General features: G+C 37.9%; 1 protein-coding gene and 1 long non-coding RNA gene across 2 annotated transcripts in view; one reads left to right on the top strand and one right to left on the bottom strand.

The window, feature by feature from the left end:
* The window catches only part of DCC (DCC netrin 1 receptor), a 1,116,938-nt gene that overhangs the window by 1,074,630 nt on the left and 16,445 nt on the right, over positions 1-25,863 (top strand). Inside the window, exon 27 of the mRNA XM_037016530.2 lies at positions 5,480-5,692. Coding sequence (XP_036872425.2) covers positions 5,480-5,692 — 213 coding nt within the window. The remainder of the gene's footprint in view (positions 1-5,479; positions 5,693-25,863) is intronic.
* Positions 6,834-9,124, bottom strand: LOC140843552 (uncharacterized). The gene is made up of 3 exons (XR_012121400.1): positions 8,905-9,124; positions 7,383-7,481; positions 6,834-7,064 (listed from the first exon to the last, which is right to left on the bottom strand). It is a non-coding gene; the product is annotated as an uncharacterized lncRNA (long non-coding RNA).

Genomic DNA, 25,863 nt, shown 5'->3' on the forward strand with positions numbered 1-25,863 from the left:
CCAACCGTTAAATTTCAATAACAAGGAAAATAATAAAGAAGCTAGTATAAAATGTTCCCCTTCTCCCCCATTGGCCAAAACAAGTTTCATAGAGAAGCTTGATTCCAGTGGGACAGAGAAGTATGTCTCACCCAAAATGAACTAGGGAGTTACCAAGGGAAAGGAGGAAAAGATGCTTTGTGAACAAATAATACAGTCAACCCGAGGTTACCGCAGACCGCCAGGACTTGTCTGTCTCACCGTCTCTCATGTCATTCTGTTTCAGATGCTGTGTTAGTTTCTTTGGGCTGCCATAACAAAATAACATAAACTAGTTGTTTTACAATAACAGAAACATACTCTCTCAGAGTTCTGGAAGCTAGAAGTCCAAAATTAAGATGTTTCAGGGTTATGTCCCCTCCGAAACCTCTAGGGAGGGTCTGTCCTTGCCTCTTCCAGTTCTGGGAGCCTGAGGCACCTCTAGGCCTGAGGCAGCATCACAGCATCTGTCTCTGTCTTCGTAGGGCTACTGTCCTTCTGCCTGAAGTCCCATAGACCCCAGACCTCTAAGGACATGAATATCTGGGGACCAGAGAGCAAACTTGTGGATTAAATTGTGCCCCCCAAAAAGATATGTTGACATCCTAACCTCTGATACCTGTGAATGTGATCTGATTTAGAAATAAGATCTTTTCAGATGTCATCAAGTTAAGACAAGTCATGCTGGATTAGTATGAGCCCTAACCCAATATAGCTGGTATCCTTATCAGAGAAGAGACCCAGATGCACAGAGAAGATGGCCATGTGACAACAGAGGCAGATATTGGAGTGATGCATCCACAAGCCAAGAAAAAATAAATGAGCTAGCATAAAGTTTGTTTTTATTAGTGGTTGAGGACCACAGATTTGTTTATATCTATGGTTTAAGTCTTATGGATTACTTGGGTACAGGACTCGGACAAGAGGGAGGTGGGGAGGCTGTGTATGTGTGGGGGCAGAGGATATATGGGAAACCTCTGTACCTGCCACTGAATTTTACTGTGAACCTAAAACTGCTCTAAAAAACAAGGTCCATTAGAAATAAATGAATGAATAACTAAAAAAGAAAATAAGTAAATAAATAAATGAAAGAATAAAGAATATTTCAGTTTTTTTAGTAAATTTTTTAATTTTGTTTATTTAAAAGAATGATTAAATAAGGATAGTTATCTATTATTTAATATATAATATTAATTTCAAATATACAGCTATTATGTAAAGTTATATAAATAAAGGATTCGTAATTGAGTACTTAGCTTAGTAATTTTTAAACCTCATATAAAACCAGGAGACATGGACATTCTACTCCTGGTAGATTTCATAGATTTTTAAAATATATTTTCAGTCATGCGTAAGTAGTTTTTGAACAAAGCTATGTGCAATGAAAAGAAATAGGAACTAATATGTGTTGCCAAGTGATTATTTAGAAAAAGAAAAGTACCGGCTTTTCCAGGAAACTAAATATTCTCTAAATCATTGTCAAAACCAGTTAACTTGTAGCCATTCAGTATCAGTTTCTCTGTGCCTTGGAGAACACTAAACATGCCTGTTCTCTCTGAAGCAGAAAACATTTCATGACTCTGGCTGGAGACATCTTATTAGTCACCTTGAGAAACAGCAAAAGAACACAGGAAAAGAAAAATTTGACTACACCAAGTATGGAGACTCTCCTTCCTCCAAAGTTATCTGAAAAACCTTTCAATTGTATAAAAGATGAGTCACTAATCATTCTGCCCCAAAGCTGTCTGAAGTCACAAAGCTGGATTTCTCTCCTGCCATAGGAAAGGAAAGACACAGGATACATTTATAGTGCATTTGCATTATGCACATTTGGTGGTCCATTGATAAAGATTTATATAGTTGTGATGGACAAATATTTCTTTTTCTGCACTTCTGCTCTGAGCCTCAGTAGGCAAACAAACTGTACAGTGCTGTATTTTGAAAACTTCAACCAATACAAAATCTTGAGGTCTCATTTGTACAAGTCACTATAACTTTCCTCATATTGGAAACAGGTAGATACTACTAGAGGAGGGTCAATGATTTCTGCTAATCTTTTCAATTTGGACATGGCTTTGTTAGTGAGAAGGCTGGTCAGCTCTATCCATATTATTTTCTGTCCCAGTTCGCCCCCAAATTGGAAATGAACCAACAAATGGGACTTGACCTAGTTAAAATAGGGGGCACCCTGGAGCTCATGGGTTCTTCTGTGTTTCACGTTTTTAAGAGTTTTCAAAAATCCAGCCATAAGGATCTGGGATTACTCAGGAATATTGCAGGAGGCTGTTATCTGAGATTCATGAGTGAATCTGGTTCCTAGAAATGTTCATGTCTCAAAGTCTTTGCTTAGAGTTATTGGTGTGCTATATTTCTTTCAAATATTGCTATTTCAGAGAGAAGAAAAATCCTCATTTCCATTTCTGCAATATTTTTGCCAGTTATTCTGTAGCGATTATTTATGTGTTGGCATTAATTATTATAAAGTGCCTTGGTATTTGACTCTGCTGTGTAATTGTATGCTATTTGTACAATGAATTCCCAGTATTTCATCATTTGAAAACGAACGCCTTGGCAGCACATACTTGATTCTCACTTTACTCTCTGAATTGCAGGGAGGCAGCACTTTGCAGGTGGAAGGAGGTTTTCTTTGCTTTCAGAGCTCTTAGCACAGCTAAATAGCATGTCACTGAGCCAATTTGTTCCACAAAGATGTCCTGAACTGGCCAAATGGGCTCACCCGAAATGGGAGCTTTTCTCTAGGGAAGCAGCCGCTATTGTGCATTTAAGAGTTTTCACTGCATTAAATGACAGCCAGTTCTAAAAAGCATTTCTTTTGCTCCATATAAAGTGTCAGAATTATGAATTGTCTAAGGAAAACCTGTGCCTTTTCCATTGTATTAGGTATTTTGAACAAAACAAAAACAGTCCTTTATGGATTAGCGATGCTTTTGGTCCCCAGGATGGGCCATCCCATACCCACCTAGCATGTTTCACTGGGCATTTTCCATTTCACTATGTGTGGTACTAAGGACTGATTCCCCAAAGAGCTGGTCCATCCATGTCAACCTAGTATTATTTCCCTGAAAGCCAAGAACCACATCTCGGTGCTCTCAGTGGGAATCATGATGACCAATGGAAAACCTGGGGAGGGAGGAGAGAATTTTGGGTTTTGGAGATGCTGTCAAGCAGTGCCATTGAAAAGAATAAGAATGGGAATGGCCTCAAAAATTCAGTGATGGCATCAAAATCCATGTGAAACTTAGGGTTTTAATAAACTAGAGAACACCAGAAGAGTATGTGTACATTTTATTAAGCCTAAAATCAGACTAATATTTTGAGAAAAATCTCTTTCATTTAAAAATACAGAAAAATAATGGAATAGGAAAACATGAAGGAAGGACTCAAGAGAAGAAAGACATAACACATCTTGTTTTTAATGGATAAAGCAGTTTTTTGAAATGATATAGATTTATTGCAATCTGTCTTCAAGAGAATTAGTCAAGGTAGATTTCTGAGGAGAATTGTGAAATTTGTTTCCCTGGAAAGGTATTTTTAATATGATGATATAGATCCTTTCATAAAAACCTGCGCAGCTGGTAATGGAGAGGGACCCAGATATGGACAGTATTTTCTTTCTGATCTACCACTGAGAGATACTGTATTTCTGTTTGGATAATTGACCATTGGTCACTTTCTCCTTTAGGATAAATATGAGTCCAGAGAAAAATCTCCATAATTTTCTTTGATTCTAAAACTATACTCTCAACTAATTATACAGTCTTGACTGAACACAAGTGTGGCCGTGTTCGTCTCCCCTTTACACTCTTCCAAGCAATTCAGCTCCTTATAAACACCCGCCTGAATCCCCCATCCCTTTTGCCCTTATCTCAGAACCTGCATCCCCAAGGATTTACCTTAATGTTTTCCTTGCAGCCCCACATTTTAACCTTGAGATTTTTGCATGCATGTGCCCCTCCCCTCCGTCTGTGATAGCCCTTCCTAGCCTAGAGATAAGGCACTTCTGGTCAAACTTCTCCTGCACCCAGAGTTCTATCCAGTTTATCTTGATTACATTTTCCTTATTTGAAAAAACTTTTTTTCAAGTCTTTGCCCGTTTTCTACTCTGGTTGCTCTGTGGCTACTTCCTGTCCTCAGCCAACCCATTATCTCCCCTGCCTCCATCTTTGGATGGGGTGAGCCTGAAGGCTTAGTGACCTAGAGGACCTCTAACCCTTTCTGAATATACAAAAATGAGTTTTAATATCAAATACCCTCTGAAAGTACACTCCACTTTTGCATATCTTTAATATTATGTCTTCATCTTTGGTATCTTTAATATCTCCTCCCTTCAGCATTATCTGATTTTCTTTCTATCTCCTCTGACCTTTGCTGACCTCACTGGGCCTCCCAGAGAGCTATCTCAAAATTATCTCACAAACTAATTACCTAGAAATGTTTCCTGGTTAAAAATTCTCTTTCAAAAGTGAGATGTTAATCTTCTATCACTATGGTTTTTTTTCAACCTATCCCATAGAACTTCCTTAATCAATAAATGAATCATCAGAAAGACTCTTATTTCATCAACACTTCTACCCACTATGCAGCTCCTCATTTACAGTTTAACCTGGACCTGTTGACTTTGAATATGAATGAATAAAGTCAAGTCACAGTGAGTCTCCTTCGAATGAGAAACTGCTTGGCCAATATTTTAGTCCGACTCAACTGTGTTCTCTGGAGAAAAGGTGTGTTTCCATACACAAAGCCCTCCAAATACACAAAGGTTGTCACAAATGACTATGTGCAACCTCTTAACTGTAGTAATCTGACTGAAAATTACACAGTTTGCCATCAAAGAGGAAAAACTGTAATTCTCTATTCAGGCAAGTTGTTCCAGCAAAGTTATCTCATATAACTTTTGAGCTGAATGTGCTCCCAGTTTGTTATGGAAGATAATGATAGTGGGTATTATTTGTATCATTTTATTAGCAAAGCCTTGAAAACCTGGTAACTCTGATTTGTTTGACAGTTGACATGGCATGTTTAAATCACAGAAAAATTGGCATATTGGCTGTTAGATAATAATGCAGCTGTAGCTGGGTTTGGTACATTGAATTTCACTGACAATGCTACTTATGAAGGGAGAATAACTCTTTTTTCTCGCTTCATCACTTATGATTACAGGGCTCGGCTAGTTCAGCCAATATAGTCAGTGCTGTATATATTTGGCTACTCTTCCCGAAAATCCTTGTCCTGCTGACTCTATTTCTACTGTTTAAAGGGGCAGTGCTATCATACCCCGTAAGTTTGGAAAGGAAGAAGAATGAGGATGTTCCTAACTTGAGGAAGACATTGTCCAGATCCTGATATGTATGTCTGGACTGATCCAGGGACCCTTCAGCTGACTTAGGGAAAACAAGTTTAGTCCTGGAATAATAAATGGCTTTTCTTGTCTCCACTGTAGCAGTGAATGATGCACCTACCACCCAGCAGCCACCCATGTTGCCCCCAGCGCAGCCTGATCATCCCAGCGGTGAGGAGGCGCCAAGCAGAACCATCCCTACGGCCTGTGTTCGACCAACTCATCCACTGCGCAGCTTTGCTAACCCCTTGCTACCTCCACCAATGAGTGCAATAGAACCGAAAGTCCCTTACACACCACTTTTATCCCAGCCAGGTAAGGTGCCTGTGTGTTCACACACACAGTAGTTGTTATTATCGGTGCCTCTATTTAAGTGTCACGAGGGTTTCTGAGAAGGCTGGATGCAGTCTTTCTTTTCAACATTGACTTGTGCCTGGCATGCTCATGTCTGTTTCTGATGTTTGCAGTGCAGCTCTCAAGAATTTGCCTTACAAGCAAATGGTTGGTTGTAGGGGCCTTTTACTCCTCTGGAAAACTGGTCATTAACCCTGAATACTGGTTAGGTGCCATTAACATGTGCAGTAGGTATGCCCACTAGAGAATGCTGGAGAAGCTCCTGGTTCTTTAGTCCACCACATGCACCCTAGCATTTAAGGCTAGACTCCAAGACTAGAGTTAAAAGTATAAAAGTCTGCAATACCACTTTTTAGAGAAATATATGTAGCCTCATAATTCTACTTTGTGTTCTTCAGTAGTCATTTTCTAGGGGTTCTTTTTTCAGAGTTCCAGAGCCAGAAAGGAGTGTCATACCCAGTGCAAAGTCCAACTTCCTAATTGTAAAAATAAAGAGGCCAAAACTTAGATAGATAGGAAGTGGCATCCGTATGATGCCCTTCTAACAAAATCAAATGGCAGAGATGAGAACCGGAGTCCTTAATTTCCAATGCAGTGCTCACTTTATTACTCAGCTGGTGTCCAGTAGGGCTGCACCGGAACTTCTCATTGTTTCTGTTCAGGATTAAAGATGAGAAGGGTGCATAGAGAGGAAGAGGAGAGAAGAGAGCAGGGGAGGGCTTGGGGTGGAGGTGGAGGACATAGAGTGAAAAATAGGTCAATAGATAGATAAGTAGATACATAAAGAAAAAAACTATGTAGTGCTTAAAATCATTTGGAATATTAGATCAACTCATAACAACCCAGTACATCAGGAATAAGATAGTAAAGTACAGTGGTTCCAAGTAAATAGTGGAGCCCCTCTTAACAAACACAGGCAGCTGGACTGGCCAGTCTGCCATTGTGCTAATTCATTTGAGTAAGTTTCTGTTACTCAAATCCATACCCAGAGTGATTTTAGTCACTGCATTATTACATAAGCCCCATGATGACTGCAAAAACCAGGAAAAATAAGACTGGAATTATGAATATTATCTTTATTTTGATATTAAGAATGCATTGTTCCTGGAATCATATTAATCGCTTTCTGTGCACATCATCTTTGGTCTTCTCACCACCCCGATGGTGTGTAGTATGGATGCTCAGCCACCAGGCCCTGGGAGGTGGGGTGGAGCACAGGAGGGATGCAGATTCCATCCCTGGATGTCCACTGCACCAGATCTTGGCAGGAGGGGGTCTCCTCTGACACAAGGGCTAGGCAGGTCATGACTTCGTTTCACAGAAGATCACTCTTCTAACACGAAAGAAGCAGGTCTGTATTGTCCCAGCCCCTCTCTCTGTCCCCCATATATACATATTACACACACACACACACGCACGCACGCACGCACGCACGCACACGAGGGTCTGCTATTATACACTGCCCCAAACCTATGAGGTCCTTGCTAATGGGTATACAAGAAAATTCATTTAATGAAATTCTCCTATCAAGAGCATACTGCCTGGTGATTGCTGGCTGCCCTCTGTTTCCCACTGCAATACCATCAAGAGAAAAGATCCTGGAGGAGGCTGGTATTCAGGACAGATGGCAGTTTAATTTACAATAACTAACCTTTATGAACAAGTGCTGTATGACTGACAGGCTTCTGAAGACTTGCAACATCACATTCGATCCTCAAACCAACCTTGTGAGGTAGCTGCTTTCTTGACCCTATGGATACGGGAATTGGGACCCAGAGAGTTTAAGTAGCAGCTTTAAGTCCACACAGCTAGTGAATGACACATCTTTTCCCACTCTTTGTGACCATGGGAATCATGAGTTGTGGAATTTTAGGAACTCATATGTGCCTCTTAGTTTATATGTAATTTAATAACGAAGACAAAGGTAAATTTTAAGAAACCTGTTAAAGTAAGTCATTCCAGACTGATTTTAAAAATGGGAAACATCTGAATTAATTCTGAGTTGAAGAATACCACCTCCTCACAAGCCTTCTTCACTCACATTTTAATAAGGAAACGTAAGAAATGTAGCTATTTTATACTGAAGAACACCAATTTTACATATCAAAACACTAAAGTGCTATAGTACAGTACTTTATACTTAAGAACTAGTCTCTCTACTTAGAAGGATTTTTTAAATAACTTATGATACAGAGAAAAACTGAAAATGATATTCTGAAGTCCATTTTAAACAAAAATTTTACTGTGGCAATAACATTTGGTTTGGAACACAAGGTTTGCCAATCAACCTCTGCTCCAGACATCTGTGATAACAAAAAATGACCCCAAAGAACCCTAGTTTTAGAAACATCTGAGGAGAAGCAAAACTAAGCACTGGCTTTGTTATTTACTAGTTACTATTTTCTTCTAGTTAACAATAAAGCTGCCTTAAACAAAGTCTGACATAATGTAGCATACATGAGTGTATTATGTCTTTAAAAGATGGGACATAGAGTCCAATCTTGTCTGTACCACTATCCTTTCAAATAATAAGCCATCTGAAGAACCATTTCTCCAATCCCACGTCATGTGTCAAGATCTCATTTTCTTTCACTTCCATTGTATGTTTACGAGCCCTCTTTTGTTTTGCTGTTGTTCTTGTTTTTATTTGAACTGTTTCTTACAACCATCTCTTCTTTCATTTTTCCCCTTTAAGTGTCCCCCCGCTCTTCACCTCTCCCCCTCACCTTGAGGCATACCCTGCAGCACTTTGGAATTATTACATGCTTTTTCCTTTCATTCTTCCCCTTCCTGTGTTCCTGTGATTCCTGTTCATTTCATAACGTCTTACCTCATGATTTTCAAATAAGTTCTCCCTGCACTGCTCCTGACACATGGTAAATAGTAGCTTTTAAGAAAGGGCTGATGTTTACTTATTCTAATAGAAAAAGAAAATTAGCAGACTGACAAATGTATTAGCTGTGACATTAACTACATGCTTCTTAGCCTAAAAGATGAAATACTCAGGCTTTCAACAAAATCTAATTCTAAGAAAATCATTACTTCAGTCAAACTGATTGATGAAGTAAAGTCATTCTCTTGTCGGCTTAAAAAAATAAAACACCTCAAATAATTTTACTCTGGATTCCACAATGAAGGACTGCATAATTGCTAATGAATTTATCTTTACTTACCACAAGCAAATTGCTTTAGAATATGATAATGTGAGGCGCTGCTATAATTTTTAAAGAACATGCCAAATGAGGAGCTGCTTCTGCTTTGAAGTCGTTGACATTAGGATCAATGAAGATGCTCGTCCCCCACTTGAATTCCTGTGTGTGTTTTTTCATGGGCAATGGTGTGGATCTATGCCTCGATTTGCCTTCCAGTAAGTCCTGCAGAGCTGTTTCCAGCCGTTTTACATGAGATATAACACATCGCATATTATGCAGTAACCATCTCCATGGAGTTGCAGAGAATGTTGCAGTATTTCTATAGTAACTGCTAATTAGAAAGTCATCCTGTTGTCATAACGACTAAAATTCTGCCTACCTGAAAACACAGATCCATTCCTCCATTCTTTTTCCTTCCACCTGCTGTGTTAGGCTGAATTCAGCCTAATAGACTAATGTATTTTATGGTATTTCTTACAATTTCATCATCACCTCGTGATAAAGTGGTTCCGTTTCTCAATGCTTCATCTATAGACGTGAGTAACTGTGAAGTCTTTACACATTTCAGGGAGGCTGTAATCACTGCACTTTAAGCAAATCACAGATGTGGACATATAAGTGATTTGGCTTAGTCCCCTTTCAGGTTAAATAGAAAATGTTTGATGGAGTGTTGGGCTTATAGCATTATAGATTTGACATAAATTCTACAAAGGGCCAAGATAGGGTATTTTTTTTTCTTCACTAGTGAAGCTTCCTTTTAGCTGTGAAATGATCAGCTGCACTTTAAATGAACCTGGATTAGGAGACCATTTGTCTTCTGGGGCCATACTTCTAAAGGAAAAGAAAATGTAACCTCTTAAATAGTGCCTTTTATATCGTAGCATTGTTTTACAACATTAGCCTCCTGGAGTTCTTGCATCTCTGTAAAGGGACACATGTGCTATATTGTCCTCCATTTATACATTGCATTTCTACACATTTTTATTTATAAAAGCAAAAACCTGAAACATTCTGATCTTTTCAGTATTCTAGGGATCAATATGTCAGCGGACATGACAAGACCAAAACTCACTTCATTGTACTGCGAAATTGAGTTTGATTTTTCCTCTGCAAATTGTGGCATGCACTACAATTTGTCTGAGGACTGAGGACAAGGAGTGGGTGGAGGTGGCTGACAGTGGACAGAAAAGGCATTTGATTTATATTTATGACTGGTTGGGAAATCATGTGTTCCCTCTATAACCTGATCTTTTTGGCAGGACTCATTTCAGTAAAAATGCTATCACAAGAAACTGCCAATAAACTACTACAGTATATTAATACAATTGCTTTCCCTGAGCCACTTGTAGGCCACCATGGGTGGTGTTCATCAAGGATACCACGTGAGTGTCCCATTCTCCTGAAATCAGTCACAGGCTGAGGTCATGGGAGCTCAGACATCCTTTAGCAAGTGAAACAAGAGGGTGACTTTCAGGCCGGTCAGATCAAATAAATCACTGGCACAGCTAAGTAGGAAAGATGTGTTGATTTTATGTTACTGAAGCTAACAATGTTACTGAAGCTAACAGCACCAATCAATTCTAGAGTAGAAAATTATACTACCTCCTGTTAAATTTCATCTCCTGAAGCTCATCTCTGTTTTTTGTTTGTTCTGGAAGTCGCTCCTTGAAATTGACCTGTTCTCATTCCTAACAGACATATACAGAGGTAGATAGATATAAATATAATTTTTAATAGATGAAATTTGATTTGATTTGATCTAGTTATCAAAGTTACCAGTTATCCATTGGAAAACATAATTAAGTCAAACTTGCCTTTTATATCACCAGTATTTGTGACTCTGAACCTACAATGTATTTATTTAATAAAGCACCACTTCCTCCAGTATTGTGTTCCAGTATTTAAATAGGAAAGAGCTCTGTTAATTGCCTCAAAGAGAGCGAAGTGATACTTAGGGGAGAGTTTATGAGGCAGCTGTGTGATTGGTGCCTCATTTATAAATGACAAAGCTGAGGCCTAAAATGGTTACACAGTTTGCCCAAGGTCAACAGTTGAGCTAATGGCTAAGTTTAAAGGATTCAGGGAAATACAACATTGAAGAGAAACAAAGGGTTTTATTTACCTTTTTGTGGTATAAATAGTTGACTTTTTTTTCCCTCTAAGAGGGCTTCTAGGATGATCCGAGCTATTAAATATCCCCTAAAAAGAACTGTTTTATAGCAGATAGGTTCAGTTACTTAGCTTAGTATTTGAGTAAATGTTTTATGCCCTCCATTGTAGACTAGGTGGAGTAAAGAAGTTACAGCAAGACTAGTGACTAGCCAGGAACTCCAGAATAGCTCCAGTCTGTCTTAACCTCTCCGGTCCAACCTGCCAGTACTATATGAAGGTAAAGAGCGGGGGGCTGACATCTCTTGCTTTCTGCACCATGCACCATGAATGGCCAGGGCCTTGGAGTCCAAAAATGAAAATAAAGATGAGCAGAAGGAAGTGTAAAATGAAGATAGAAGTTAAGGCACATGACAATATCACTCTGCTTGTGCGTTAGAGAATGTGATGGTCAATGAGAGTGAAAATGAACAGCTGGTATTTTTTAGGATTGGTGAAAGATGTTGGGAGAAGGGAGTAGATGACCACAGTTGAGTCAAAATTTGAGTCCTTCTGATCAAACTTTTGCCGAGCTTTTAAAAAATGAAAGGAAATACTGTAGCAGGAATTGCTAGATCATATATAAAATTGAGGTTAATTATCAACTTAATACATTAAACTCTAAGGTTAAAGAATTGAGTTGCCATCTAGAAATCATAAGAGAAAATTTAAAAAAATAAATTTTCAGAATTTTATTACCTAGTAGACTACATAATTTGAAATATATAACTTAATAATGTCTGCAAATTACACTGGGGAATAGGCGACCCCGTGAGTGACAAGGGAGTAAAGAGGAAAAGGCCAGCAATAGGTTGTTTTCAATGTAGCAAATATTCTTTTCACATTTCCTAAAATCCTGATAGGTCACATGGTTAACTACTTCCTTATAGGTTTTATTTATGAAATATTTTGAGGATCAAAGTGTCTTTAATAAGGTTAATGCTTGCATTTTGTCACCTTCTATAGTTTATAAAGGATATTTCCAAGTCAAGTCAGGCCTACCTGCAAAATAACTCTAATCACTACTATTGGTGCAGAGCCAGATCTTCAGAGAAGTTAATAATGTTTAACTTTTCTAAGATCATGTGTTATTATTCCTGGACTTGTATATAAATGCTTTTACATAATAGACACACAAGAAATACTTGTTGAGTTGGTCAGAATAGAATAATAAAGGCAAGAGCCAGAAATTGAATTCAGGTCTTCAGTTTCAAGTGTAATGATGACTGTAGGTGAAGCAAAGCAGCTTGAGAGTTGGCGAAAGGGTTAGATACTGGTGATAAACCTAGCTAAAGTGAAACGATTTCCAAATTCATGACCATTTGATATTAAAAATTAAGAACTTAAATTTTGTATAATCTGAACTATAAATAACATGCTAAAGCTGATGAAGTGTGTAGAGCCCAAAAACCGAGCATGAAGCCACCACACCTGGCACTCCTATTCACTAACTTAATTTCTTGAAGAGAAACAGATAGGCAGTGACATCCACAGTCCCATGGAGAAGAATCACATCTGTTTTACTCACAAAAAGAGGAAATATGGCTCAGTGGAAATAAAGAGTCCTGAGAACAAATCTCTCTGTTATGAAATTGATTCTCCTCACCTGAATCCAGCTTCTCCCCTGTGACATGAAATAGCCTTTCCTCTTTAAAGAGAAGTGAAACCTATGAAGTCTTAGCAATCTTAATTACTGCAGAAATAAAGGTAGACGTTTCCTCTGCATTTTGTCTTGTTTTGTGAAAAAGAATGAGTATGAGAAAGGTTTTCGTTTGAATAAAGATTCTGGGCTGCATACTGTGCATCTTAAGTATTCTAAAACAGTTGACAACTGTTCTTTATAATTCACCAGTTAGTGTCAGGTTCCAGTTTCTTTCTTTGGGAGCAAGGGGTCATTTCAAAACAACTAAAAAGCGTTCACATAAACCTGTGTTGATGGACGACTGGAAATGTGTCATGCAAAATCTCACCCACTGACAACAAACAGAAAATCTGTGATACTAAAAAAAAAAAGTGTGAATTTAACCATCAGCAAACTATTTCTAAAGAGATGACCTGTAATCTATCTTTAAAAAAAAAAAGGTATGAAAACCATTCAGAACTCCTATTTCTTCTAAATGTTTTTAACTTTTATTGGCAAGGACTTACCAAAGAACTCAAGTGCCTGTTAAACATCTTGTGGGGTTTCAGGGTTGACTTTCATCGGAGGCGTGTAGGTGGATTGATGCTCTTATTGCCAAAATCTCTTCATTTGCCAAAATGTCAAGGCTCTCAAAAGGGAATGCCTTTATCTTTTGTGGTAAGAAGGACTCACAGAAGTTTTGTTTTTTTTTTTTGAGGAAAATCAGTGATAAGTAAACCCAATTAATTTCAAAAGGAGAAACATAAGAAACATATTAGGACATCACTGCACATAGAAGCTTTAGGGATAACGGTACTTGCCATCACTGTTTTTTTCCTATCTACTCCAAATAGCCCTTCTTAAATATTTTTCTTCACATTTCCCATTCTCTTCCCAAGTTGTTTGTATCCTTCTACTTCTGTGGTCACCTGAGCCATGGTTTTCAAGAGTAATGACTTATTTCAAACTGCAATAAGGTGTTAATCTAGTATACCTTTTAAAGGCCAAGAGTGCTAGTTTAACCTTTCATTCTGGTTGGTGTTGCATTTAAAATTTTAGTTGTTTGTTTCCCTTTTGGTCACTCTGTGGAGTGGTGCCTCAGTTAATCAATAGACGCAAGCTGCTTTGCGCTCACAAGTCTGAGCTGATGCCCAACACAGGGCAGGGCTAAAGGCAAGAGAGTGGTGCCCTTTGAGGAGAGTTCCACCTGCTCCAGGTCTCTTCTCCAGCAGGAGCAAGTGTGACTGAAAAAGGGAAAGAATAAAATGCCTCCAGGGACCAGCTCCTCTCCTCATTGGCTGGGTCAGCCTTGAATAAGTCATTTAACCCCTTAGTGCTTCAGTTTTCCACAGCCATCCCCAGGCAAAATAAAGTCTAGTCTGAAAAGGGCTCGTTTCATTTTCTTAATGAAGTCAAAGCATGCAAACATGAATTATGCTGGTTAAAAATGTTACCACTGAATCCAGGAGCTTCCGATTTGATATAATTTAGAGACTACATTGCCTTTTAAATTGGGCTAGTCAAGTTTCCAGTGCCTTATGTTAAGAAGCAGTGGGATCACGTGGAAGGAAGCTTAAAAGTGACTTTTAATGATTCAGTGGCTGGTGAAACAAGATCAGCCTCCTGAATGTTGTATTTCACCACAAGTATATGCAACAGAGAAAGGGCAGTCAGTGAAATGGTCCCGTGCATGGCCAACAGAGTGGTGAGCAGAGAAAAGCTGAACAGCTGCTCAGACCTGTCTGGATATTGTTTCCTGAGCCTAGAGAGAAACATGGCCTCTTCCAAAAGAACAGGTCTTGCTCTCAAATCATAAATATACCTTACAGCCAGGAAGCTATCCTACCAGCCCCTTTAAATGAACAAACCACATTAATAGCATCCCATCCAATTTATTAATCTGTGTCTCCACCAGTTGTTATGAATAGATGCACAGATTTGGTGGTTATGTGCCTGACTTCCTGTCTCTCATAAGCACCATATCTCCTGAATTGCTTCTCACCATGACCCAATTAAATGTGACTATAGCCTACAGAATTTCCTAGACCCCTGCTCTGACTTCTGACTAAACTGCCACTGCAAAGAGAACAGGGGGCAAGGAAGAGTAAGGGAGGCGCAGGAAATGAGCAACTGGAAGTAGGAAAAAGGTTATTTCTCATTGAGCATGTGTACATTACCAACACCTTTGTCTTCTCATTTACAAATAATATATTTTGTTTTATTAAGAATAGTATAGTATGATTCCTTTCCAAATGTGATTTGAAATATAAGCTTTTAATTTTAAGCTCTCTATGAACAGGACTTTGGAAAGTAATGCTTCTCCAGTTGTATATGCCTAGGCATCATCTGCAGATCTTATTAAAATACAGTTTTGAATTCCGTGGATGGGGAGGTGAGCCTGAGATTCTGCATTTCTAAGGAGACACCTGCTACTAGTGAGATTCTAGAACAGATTGTGTGTTCTTCCCCGGGGTGCTTGCAAGAACTTGTGGGTGTTGTAATTCACTTGAAATTTTATTTACCTGTGTGTGTGTGTGTGTACGCATGTGTGTGTATTTTTTCCAGTGTGTGGGTTCATAGCTTTCATTAGAGTCTCAAATTGTTCATTGTCTTTAATAAGTGAAGGACCACTTAACCTGCCATTTCGTCATCACCCTGCATGTAGGCTCAGAAATGTAAACACCAAAGCCTGTTTTTGTTTTGCTCTGTTTTGGTTTTGATTTTCAAACCCAATTCCAAAGACCTTTCTACTGAGATAACTTTCCGGGATCTAAGGCCGAAAGCTAAACACTTGTGCCTTGATCAAATGAAACTCTGCAAAATAAAGTTATTCCTTTTGTAGGAACACCTGGGGCCTTTGCGTACATTCTTCACTGCCCACTTCCTGTGGGAAACTGAGATGTATTGCAATTTATGGGGTCATCGTAACCCGTTTGTGGTAGCCTGTGTTCCAGTGTGTAGTGGGAAGCACTTCCACAGAGACTAAATAACTGTACACACATTTCCCCAAACAATGACTCATCACTCAATGAAAATTTCAGATTCAGCCAGTGTCACACTAGGATGAAAAGCATATTAAATATGTAAAACATATTTTTAAAACTTTTTCTGGTGGTAGTAAGGGAATGTGAACCCATAAACAGTAGTAATATAAACCACATGGAATAGGATGTAATTTTTTAAAATATTTAGGTAGTGAACAAGTTAAATTGTATTATATAATTCTTGAAAGATATCACTGTAAATAATAAATTTGGTATAAAAAATCCTATGAAATAAATATGTTTCAAGAGACTTGCAGGTAGTCAAGAGGGAGTGGGAGAAAGGAGAGTTTTTACAAGGAAAGGACTTGTTTCTCCAGTAAATTTTTGAGCAACTGAAGTCTTTCTTCCTCCCTCCATCCATCCCTCTATTTCCCTTTCTCTCTCTGTCTTTTTCTTTTACACTAAAAGTTTGTTTTGTTTATCCTGAATCAAAGCTTCTTAATCTAAATGGAAACAGTTGCCACACAAGCACCTACCAGACTCAAGTATATGATTTTGGAAAACTCCAGATCAGAGAAAAACAATCATAGATTATTGTAAACCACCCCTGAGAAAAGTGTTTAAAAGTGGATTTTCCTATATTTCTTGATGCTTTTTATGTTTGAGAATTTTCTGCACAGAGGACTCATATTTACCTTTTTCTTGAGTTCCTGGGTTAGCCAGTTCCTCCAAGCTGACCCTCTGCCAGTCAGAGGCCATCCCTGCCTCTCGGGCCCCATTCCTCTCTCCTCCTCCAAACTCCATTGAGGCTACATAATCAGGACCTGCTTTAATCCATTCCTGGGTTAAAACTCAGATTTTATCTATTTACTTTGTATGTAGTATGATTCTAATTAAGTATTTCACACTTAGATGACTTACCTTCCTAAATGAACATTTAATATTATAATAGACACCAATTTTCAATATTCTCTAATATAACAATAAAGCCTAATATATGCTGGGTCCTTATAGATAAGAAAAAAAAGAACTGATTCTAACCATGCAAATGATGTTCGCATATTTCATAACTGCCATCACCAAGCACTTAACCATAAGTTTACTATCTCATTTAATCTTTACAGAAACACAAAAAGTATTATTTCTCCCCATTGACTCATGAGGATCCTTGGAATCACAGAAGACAAAATAAGTCATTTAGTGTTCCATTATATTTAAATGGCAGGGCCAGGACTTGAATCTAGAACTTTCTGGAACCAGAGCTTACTCTTTTGAACAATTATATTACAATTCATATACATAAAAGTCAATGATTATGTGAATAACCACATCACAAAAAGTAAACAGTTCATCTATATTTTGGCATCTTCCTTAACATGTAAATGTTTACATAGATTATTTTTTACAAAGATGTTCTAATGCTTTTCCATAGTACAATGCTTATGTCCAGCTCATGCATTCACAGGAGGAAAAGGGGGAAAAATAGACCTCATTTCAGTTTTGTCTGTATATTACTTATATTTCCACATTTTTATTTTGTCACACTTTTTTGGTTTCCTTCCCAACTATTTATTATTTCATTTTCCATACTTGAACTGGTCCAACACGTCCAACTGGAGAATTTATTTCTCATTGGAAGACAAAAATAAATATATAGATGTCAAAAACCAAAGTTAATATTGACTTATTTGTAAGTCCAGTACAAGACTGCATACAGCCTATTTTTCAGAACTAGCATCCAATCATTTCATAAATATGAAATATTCAGAAATTTTGTGCTGCAAAACATGTTGAATATTGAAGAGTTTATGAAACATTGTCTAGAAACATATTTGCCTCATAAATAATTTCCCATATGTGGGCTCGAGGAGATCTTTTTTGGCCCAGCATGATGAGGATTAGTCAGAATTTTCCACTGATACTGAGTTTCACTGCAAGTAAAGAACAAAATCTCATTAACTAGTATCTTTGGGGAATGGACTGTTCTCGGGAAACTGCACTTCTAAGATAATTCAGGGTAAAATAGAAATCACTTTATAATAATAAATATTTACCGGTTGCAAATTCCATGTTAGCTATAAACTAAGGACTGAGAAGAATGCCATTTTGCACAGGCCTTATTCATAAATCCCACACCATCTCTATAATGTAGACCATGTCATTTTATATGGAATGAACCCAGAGTATAGAAGAATTAAATAGTATCTGCAAGGTCACAGTTACTAAAGAGCAGGGACAGGGTATAAGGCTAGTTCTGTATGACTGTAATATGTATTCTCTTGCCTTGCTTGCTGGAGAATCATAAACGTGCACCAGGAAGAAGGAACAGAGTAAGGAAAGGCCCGGAGGTGTGAAAGCACAAGGCTTTCAGAGTCTGTAGGTAAAGCTGTCTTGCCAGAGGGGTTGATGTCCAGAATAATTATGAGATCATAAACTTGGAAAGGGCAGAGTGAGAATAGAGCAGTGAATTGGGAGGATCAAGTAGTAAACCAAGATTAAGATAGGGTGTGACATCAGTTGATGGCAGTGAGGACAGATAAGAAGGACACTGAAAGAGTTATCTTCCATAAGACACAGCTATCTGCATAGTTAGAGGTGAAGAATGAGGGGGAAGATGAGGTCCAAGGAGAGGGTGCTGTTTAAATACTGCATCTTTAGAAACAGTTACAAACAGGAGCTAAGTTAAGTTGAGAAACTACTCCTTGAAGGGAATGCGAGATGGTGGGAAAGAGTGAAATGCATTGAGCATGAGGGGCAGTGGGGCACCTAAGTGTAAGAATAAGTATTCAGAATTCAAGAGGGAATTCACAGCAGAAGACTAGATTGGAGACTTATTGTCAGAGAGGTAAGGGTTTTAGCATATATTAGTGTAATTCTTGGAGGAAAATAATTTCCCAGCCCGGGACAAAATACCTTTGAAACTGAAATCAGTCAAAGGGAGAAATAAAGTGGGAGAAAGCCATTTATTGCTTACAAGCGGTCATCCACTTCATTTGCCTGTGTCTCTCAGGACCCGTCTGCAAAAAGGGACCCCACCTGACCCCTCCGAGTCCCGATGTGCTCTCATCCCCCTTGTAATCACCTACTGATATGGACCAGATGGACTACTTCTCTCCACAGCTTGGAAACACCTTTTGATACGGAGATGCACTAAGGCCAGGCGAGAGAGTCTAGAAATATTGCACTTTTATCCACAGTAGACAGAATCAGCTGACAACTCCCAGAGAAAGAATTTGAAGAAAAAAAAAGAAATTTTAAAACTGAAATCTAAGGAGAATCTATATTTTATGAGGGAGTAAAGAAGAGAGGAATACTATAGATAGGAGAACAATGACAGCCTCCTATTATACAATTTTTCAGATGCATGTCCAGAAGGGAGAAATATTTCAAGGAAAAGGCAGTTTGAAATACAATCATTCCTTGATTCAAAATTGCCATAGTTTGTTTTACCTTCTAATGTTTTATTATAAAAATATAAAATGTCAGAAAAATTATAGTGAACTCCCATATAACCTGTCATCTGATTCAATCATTAATATTTTTTCGTATTTTCTTTGCCACACATGTATTCATTTATCAATCCACCTTATTTTTTTGTTTGTATTTGAAAGGAAATTGCAGACATCTGTTTACCCCTAAACACTTGAAGTATATAAAGATGACATTGTCTTTAGAGCGTTCCATTGATTTAGTCATATAATTTTAAGGGAAATAATAAAAACTATAATCATCTTACAAAATCAATTTTAAGAAGCATCCTGATTTAGGAATATTGCTGTGAAACTTAGAACTAAGGTAACATAATACTAACTAATCCCAAAGAGAGTTTTACAGGTATACACACATTAGGCTGAGAAATGATGACAGTATTTATGTGACCTTTTTGTTTGACATTTCTATGGATTGGTGAGGGCAAAAGCCAGGTGGCTGAGAGCCGTGATGAATAAGTAAGCGATGTGCAAGTACAGACCACCCTTCCGCGGTGGTCAACCAAATACAGAAAAGAGGGTGGATTCTCAATGGAGAAAATGGCAGTGCTCACCTGTTCCCTTCAATGGCACACACGTGCTTTGGGGTGGAAGTAGTGAGGGATTTCAACTCTTACAGTTGAAAATGTTTTTTAACATATATGAGCATACCTCGTTGATTAAGTTGGAACAGTTGAAAGAGACTGGATTAAGTTGGTAGGGTACTATCCCTAGAATGTAATCTGAAAGTTGTATTTCTACCCATGGTCATGATATGTGTGTGTGTGTGTGTGTGTGTGTGTGTGTGTGTGTGTGATTTGATGACTTCCATTAAAGAATGAAACCAGATTTTTAAAATCACTTCCTTCAAAATCTTAAGAAATCTGGTCCTGAATAATCCAGGTTTTACTGTGAAAACAGAATCCTCTGTGGCAATCAAATTGTCTTTATAAAGGGAAATATCTCCAATATTTACATAATAAATTTATTTTTGAAAAATGAAAATTAAATTTATACCTCATATGAAATATTTACTAAAAATGTCATCTATTGCATAATACTGTAGATGAGTTTGGTTTATGATGACATTCTTCAGAGTACATAATTACAAAAGTTGTGTGAGATGGATGTGTGGATTTCAGCATTGTTCCTGCATATTTCTAATGTTTTCATGAAACAACATGGAAACTTCATGCAGTGCCATATGTTTCTTCACAGATTCAGAATGTGGTTTCTCTAAAGTTCGATCACTACCATATCAGCAAAAATAGTAAAAGAGGGGTTTTTCAGCCTATATTTTTTTTTGAGAGGGCATCTCTCATATTTATTGATCAAATGGTTGTTAACAACAATAAAATTCTGTATAGGGGACTCAATGCACAGTCATTAATCAACCCCAAGCCTAATTCTCAACAGTCTCCAATCTTCTGAAGCATAATGAACAAGTTCTTACATGGTGAACAAGGTCTTACATAGTGAATAAGTTCTTACATGGTGAACAGTGCAAGGGCAGTCATATCACAGAAACTTTCAGTTTTGATCATGTATCATGAACTATAAACAATCAAGTCAGATATGATTCATTTGATTTTTATACTTGATTTATATGTGAATCCCACATTTCTCCCTTATTGTTATTTTTTAATAAAATGTTGAAGTGGTAGGTAGATGCAAGATAAAGGTAGAAAACGTAATTTAGTGCTGTAAGAGGGCAAATGTAGATGATCAGGTCTGTGCCTATAGACTAAGTATTAATCTAAGCTAGACTAGGGCAACAAAACATCCACGGATGCAGAAGATTTCTCTTGAAACGGGGGGGTGAGGTTCTAAGCCTCACCTCTGTTGGTCTCCAATTTCTCACCTGATGGCCCCCCTGCGACTGTCCCTGTCTTAAGTTGTTCCTCCCTTGAGGAATCTTACCCGTCTCTGGCTAACCAGTCATCTTCCGGGGCCATACAGGGAAATGTAAAGTTGGTAAGTGAGAGAGAAGCAATATTGTTTGAAAAGGTTAGCTTTTTACTTCTTTGCAGATTTATGCCCTGTGGCTTCTATGCCCAGCATTTGTCTTGAGGTATCTTTATCACTTGGAAGAATTATGATACTCGGTAATTTTCGATATGAGGCACGAATTCTACTAAAAGGTTGTAATTAGGAAGGAAGAAGAAAAGCTATAGAAGTAGCAGACGGAAGAAAACATGGGAAGATTGATTATTTCTTTGACATATCTTCTTGTAGAGTAACATAAGCATGTATAGGTTTTAAACTACTAATTAAATTGAGCACATACATTAACATAATAGGAATACAGCTACATAACAAAAGCAGACCTACAATTATCAGCCATTTCCAGTGAAACCAAGAAAACCAGTTAGGTACCCTAGGCATTTGTGAAAATTTATCAATGATATGATGAATATTGTCTAACTGAATTTGAATTGTTTGAGAAAAATCAGACAAATTAAAACAACACATTTCTGGGAACTGTTCACATCCCATATGTTCTTTTAACAGTAGATAGTCTATAGTCGCATGATTTTGGAGCACTGCAACTTGCACTTCTCCTAATTCTTGTTTGAGTTCCGACAGTATAGATCCAGTCAAATTTGTTGTTTTACTGTATGCACAGGCCAGCTTAGATATCTCCTTCTTCATTCCAATGGCAAGTCCAGGAACCGGTGGGATGACTGCAGCTACAACTGCAGTAGCACCAGGATCTTTGTTGAAGTTTTTTGATGTTCATCTTCTGGAATGACTCTTCCAGAGGATGTTGATGTTGAAAGTTCTTCTTCATACTGTATCTTAATTCGTTTTCTGTGTAGCCAAATTAGGCTTTGATCCTCTGTATAAACACAAACAAACCCTTTGCCCACACTTTGATATGACCTTTATACCATTGTGAAGAACCTATTGGAGATCACCACACAGGAACTGCTTTTTTTTTTCTTTAAGAGAAAGAAATATAATCAGAAAAATGTAGTTCCATAGCTGATCATCTGACACCCTTTAAAAGATCAAAATTAAGGATATGTTAAGCATGCATTAATCGTTGATTTGCAGTTAGTTTTATCCTATCAGGGAGTAATCCCCCATTTCTTACTCTTTTTTTTATCATTAATCTACAATTACATGAAGAATATTATGTTTACTAGGATCTCCCCTATACCACATCCCCCCCACAAACCCCATTACAGTCACTGTCCATCAGCATAGCAAAATGTTGTAGAATCACTACTTGTCTTCTCTGTGTTGCACAGCCCTCCCCTTTCTCCCACCCCCCACATTATGCATGCTAATCATAAACCCCCTTTCTTCATCCCCCACTTATCCCTCCCTACCCACCCATCTTCCTCAGTCCCTTTCCCTTTGGTACCTGTTAGTCTATTCTTGGGTTCTGTGATTCTGCTGCTGTTTTGTTCCTTCAGTTTTTCCTTTGTTCTTCTACTCCACAGATGAGTGAAATCATTTGGTATTTCTCTTTCTCCGCTTGGCTTATTTCACTGAGCATAATACCCTCTAGCTCCATCCATGTTGTTGCAAATGGTAGGATTTGTTTTCTTCTTATGGCTGAATAATGTTCCATTGTGTATATGTACCACATCTTCTTTATCCATTCATCTACTGATGGACACTTAGGTTGCTTCCATTTCTTGGCTATTGTAAATAGTGCTGTGATAAACATAGGGGTGCATCTGTCTTTTTCAAACTGGAGTACTGTGTTCTTAGGGTAAATTCCTAGGAGTGGAATTCCTGGGTCAAATGGTAAGTCTATTTTGAGCATTTTGATGAACCTCCATACTGCTTTCCACAATGGTTGAACTAATTTACATTCCCACCAGCAGTGTAGGAGGGTTCCCCTTTCTCCACAACCTCTCCAACATTTGTTGTTGTTTGTCTTTTGGATGGTAGCCATCCTTGCTGGTGTGAGGTGATATCTCATTGTGGTTTTAATTTGCATTTCTCTGATAATTAGCAATATGGAGCATCTTTTCATGTGTCTGTTGGCCATCTGTATTTCTTTTTTGGAGAACTGTCTGTTCAGTTCCTCTGCCCATTTTTTAATTGGGTTATTTGTTTTTTGTTTGTTGAAGCGTGTGAGCTCTTTATGTATTCTGGACGTCAAGCCTTTATCAGATCTGTCATTTACAAATATATTCTCCCATACTGTAGGGTTCCTTTTTGTTCTATTGATGGTGTCTTTTGCTGTACAGAAGCTTTTCAGCTTAATATAGTCCCACTTATTCATTTTTGCTGTTGTTTTCCTTGCCTGGGGAGATATGTTCAAGAAGAGGTCACTCATGTTTATGTCTAAGAGGTTTTTGCTTATGTTCTTTTCTAAGAGTTTTATGGTTTCATGACTTACATTCAGGTCTTTGATCCATTTTGAGTTTACTTTTGTGTGTGAGGTTAGATAGTGATCCAGTTTCATTCTCTTACATGTGGCTGTCCAGTTTTGCCAGCACCATCTGTTGAAGAGACTGTTATTTCGCCATTGTATGTCCATGGCTCCTTTATTAAATATTAATTGACCATATATGTCTGGGTTAATATCTGGATTCTTTAGTCTGTCCCATTGGTCTGTGGCTCTGTTCTTGTGCCAGTATCAAATTGTCTTGATTACTGTGGCTTTATAGTAGAGCTTGAAGTTGGGGAGTAGGATCCCCCCTACTTTATTCTACTTTCTCAGGATTGCTTTGGCTATTCGGGGTGTTTGGTGTTTCCATATGAATTTTTGAATTATTTGTTCCAGTTCATTGAAGAATGTTGCTGGTAGTTTCATAGGGATTGCATCAAATCTGTATATTGCTTTGGGCAGGATGGCCATTTTGATGATATTAATTCTTCCTAGCCAAGAGCATGGGATGAGATTCCATTTGTTAGTGTTCCCTTTCATTTCTCTTAAGAGTGTCTTGTAGTTTTCAGGGTATACGTCTTTCACTTCTTTGGTTAGGTTTATTCCTAGGTATTTTATTCTTTTTATGCAATTGTGAATGGAGTTGTTTTCCTGATTTCTCTTTCTATTGGTTCATTGTTAGTGTATAGGTAAGCCACAGATTTCTGTGTGTTAATTTTGTATCCTGCAACTTTGCTGTATTCCGATATCAGTTCTAGTAGTTTTGGAGTGGAGTCTGTAGGGTTTTTTATGTACAATATCATGTCATCTGTAAATAGTGACAGTTTAACTTCTTCTTTTCCAATCTTGATTCCTTGGCTAGGACCTCCAGTACTATGTTGAATAACAGTGGGGAGAGTGGGCATCCCTGTCTTGTTCCTGATCTCAGAGGAAAAGCTTTCAGCTTCTTGCTGTTCAGTATAATGTTGGCTGTGGGTTTATCATATCTGGCCTTTATTATGTTAAGGTACTTTCCCTCTATACCCATTTTGCTGAGAGTTTTTATCATGAATGGATGTTGAATTTTTTCAAATGCTTTTTCAGCATCTATGGAGATGATCATGTGGTTTTTGTCCTTTTTGTTGATGTGGTGGATGATGTTGAAGGATTTTCGAATGTTGTACCATCCTTGCATCCCTGGGATGAACCCCACTTGGTCATGCTGTATGACCCTTTTGATATATTTTTGAATTAAGTTTGCTAATATTTTTTTTTGAGAGGGCATCTCTCATATTTATTGATCAAATGGTTGTTAGCAACAATAAAATTCAGTATAGGGGGGTCAATGCTCAATGTACAATCATTAATCCATCTCAAGCCTAATTCTAATTCTCGTCAGTCTCCAATCTTCTGAAGCATAACGAACAAGTTCTTACATGGTGAACGAATTCTTACATAGTGAGTAAATTCTTACATGGTGAACAGTACAAGGGCATTCATCACAGAAACATTCAGTTTTGATCACACATTATGAACTATAAACAATCAGGTCAAACATGAATATTCATTTGATATTTATACTTGATTTATATGTGGATCCCACATTTCTCCCTTTATTATTATTATTATTTTTATTTTTAATAAAATGCTGAAGTGGTAGGTAAATGCAAGATAGAGGTAGAAAACATAGTTTAGTGTTGTAAGAGGGCAAATGTAGATGATCAGGTGTGTGCCTATGGACTAAGTATTAATCCAAGCTAGACAAGGGCAGCAAAACATCCACAGATGCAGAAGATTTCTCTCAAAGCAGGGGGGGTGAGGTTCTGAGCCTCACCTCTGTTGATCCCCAATTTCTTACCTGATGGCCCCCCTGTGACTGTGCCTGTCTTAGGTTGTTCCTCCCTTGAGGAATCTTACCCGTCTCTGGCTAACCAGTCATCTTCTGGGGCCATACAGGGAAATGTAAAGTTGGTAAGTGAGAGAGAAGCCATATTGTTTGAAAAGGTTAGCTTTTTACTTCTTTGCAGATTTATGCCCTGTGGCTTCTATGCCCAGCACTTGTCTCGAGGTATCTTTACCACCTGGAGGAATTATGATACTCGGTAAATTCGATATGAGGCACAAATTCTATTTAAGGGTTGTAATTAGGAAGGAAGAAGAAAAGCTATAGAGGTAGCATATGGAAGAAAACATGGGAGGATTGATTATTTCTTTGACATATCTTCTTGTAGAGTACCTTAAGCATGTATAGGTTTTAAACTACTAACTAATTTGCACACACATATTAACATAATAGGAATACAGTGACATAAACATAGCAAATCTATAATTACCATCCATCTCCAGTGAAGCCAAGAAAACCATTTAGGCACCCTAGGCATTTGTGAAAATTTTTCTGTGATATGATGGATATTGTCCAACTGTACTTGA

This window comes from Manis javanica, chromosome 9, assembly GCF_040802235.1.
Source record: "Manis javanica isolate MJ-LG chromosome 9, MJ_LKY, whole genome shotgun sequence".
Lineage (NCBI taxonomy): Eukaryota > Metazoa > Chordata > Mammalia > Pholidota > Manidae > Manis > Manis javanica.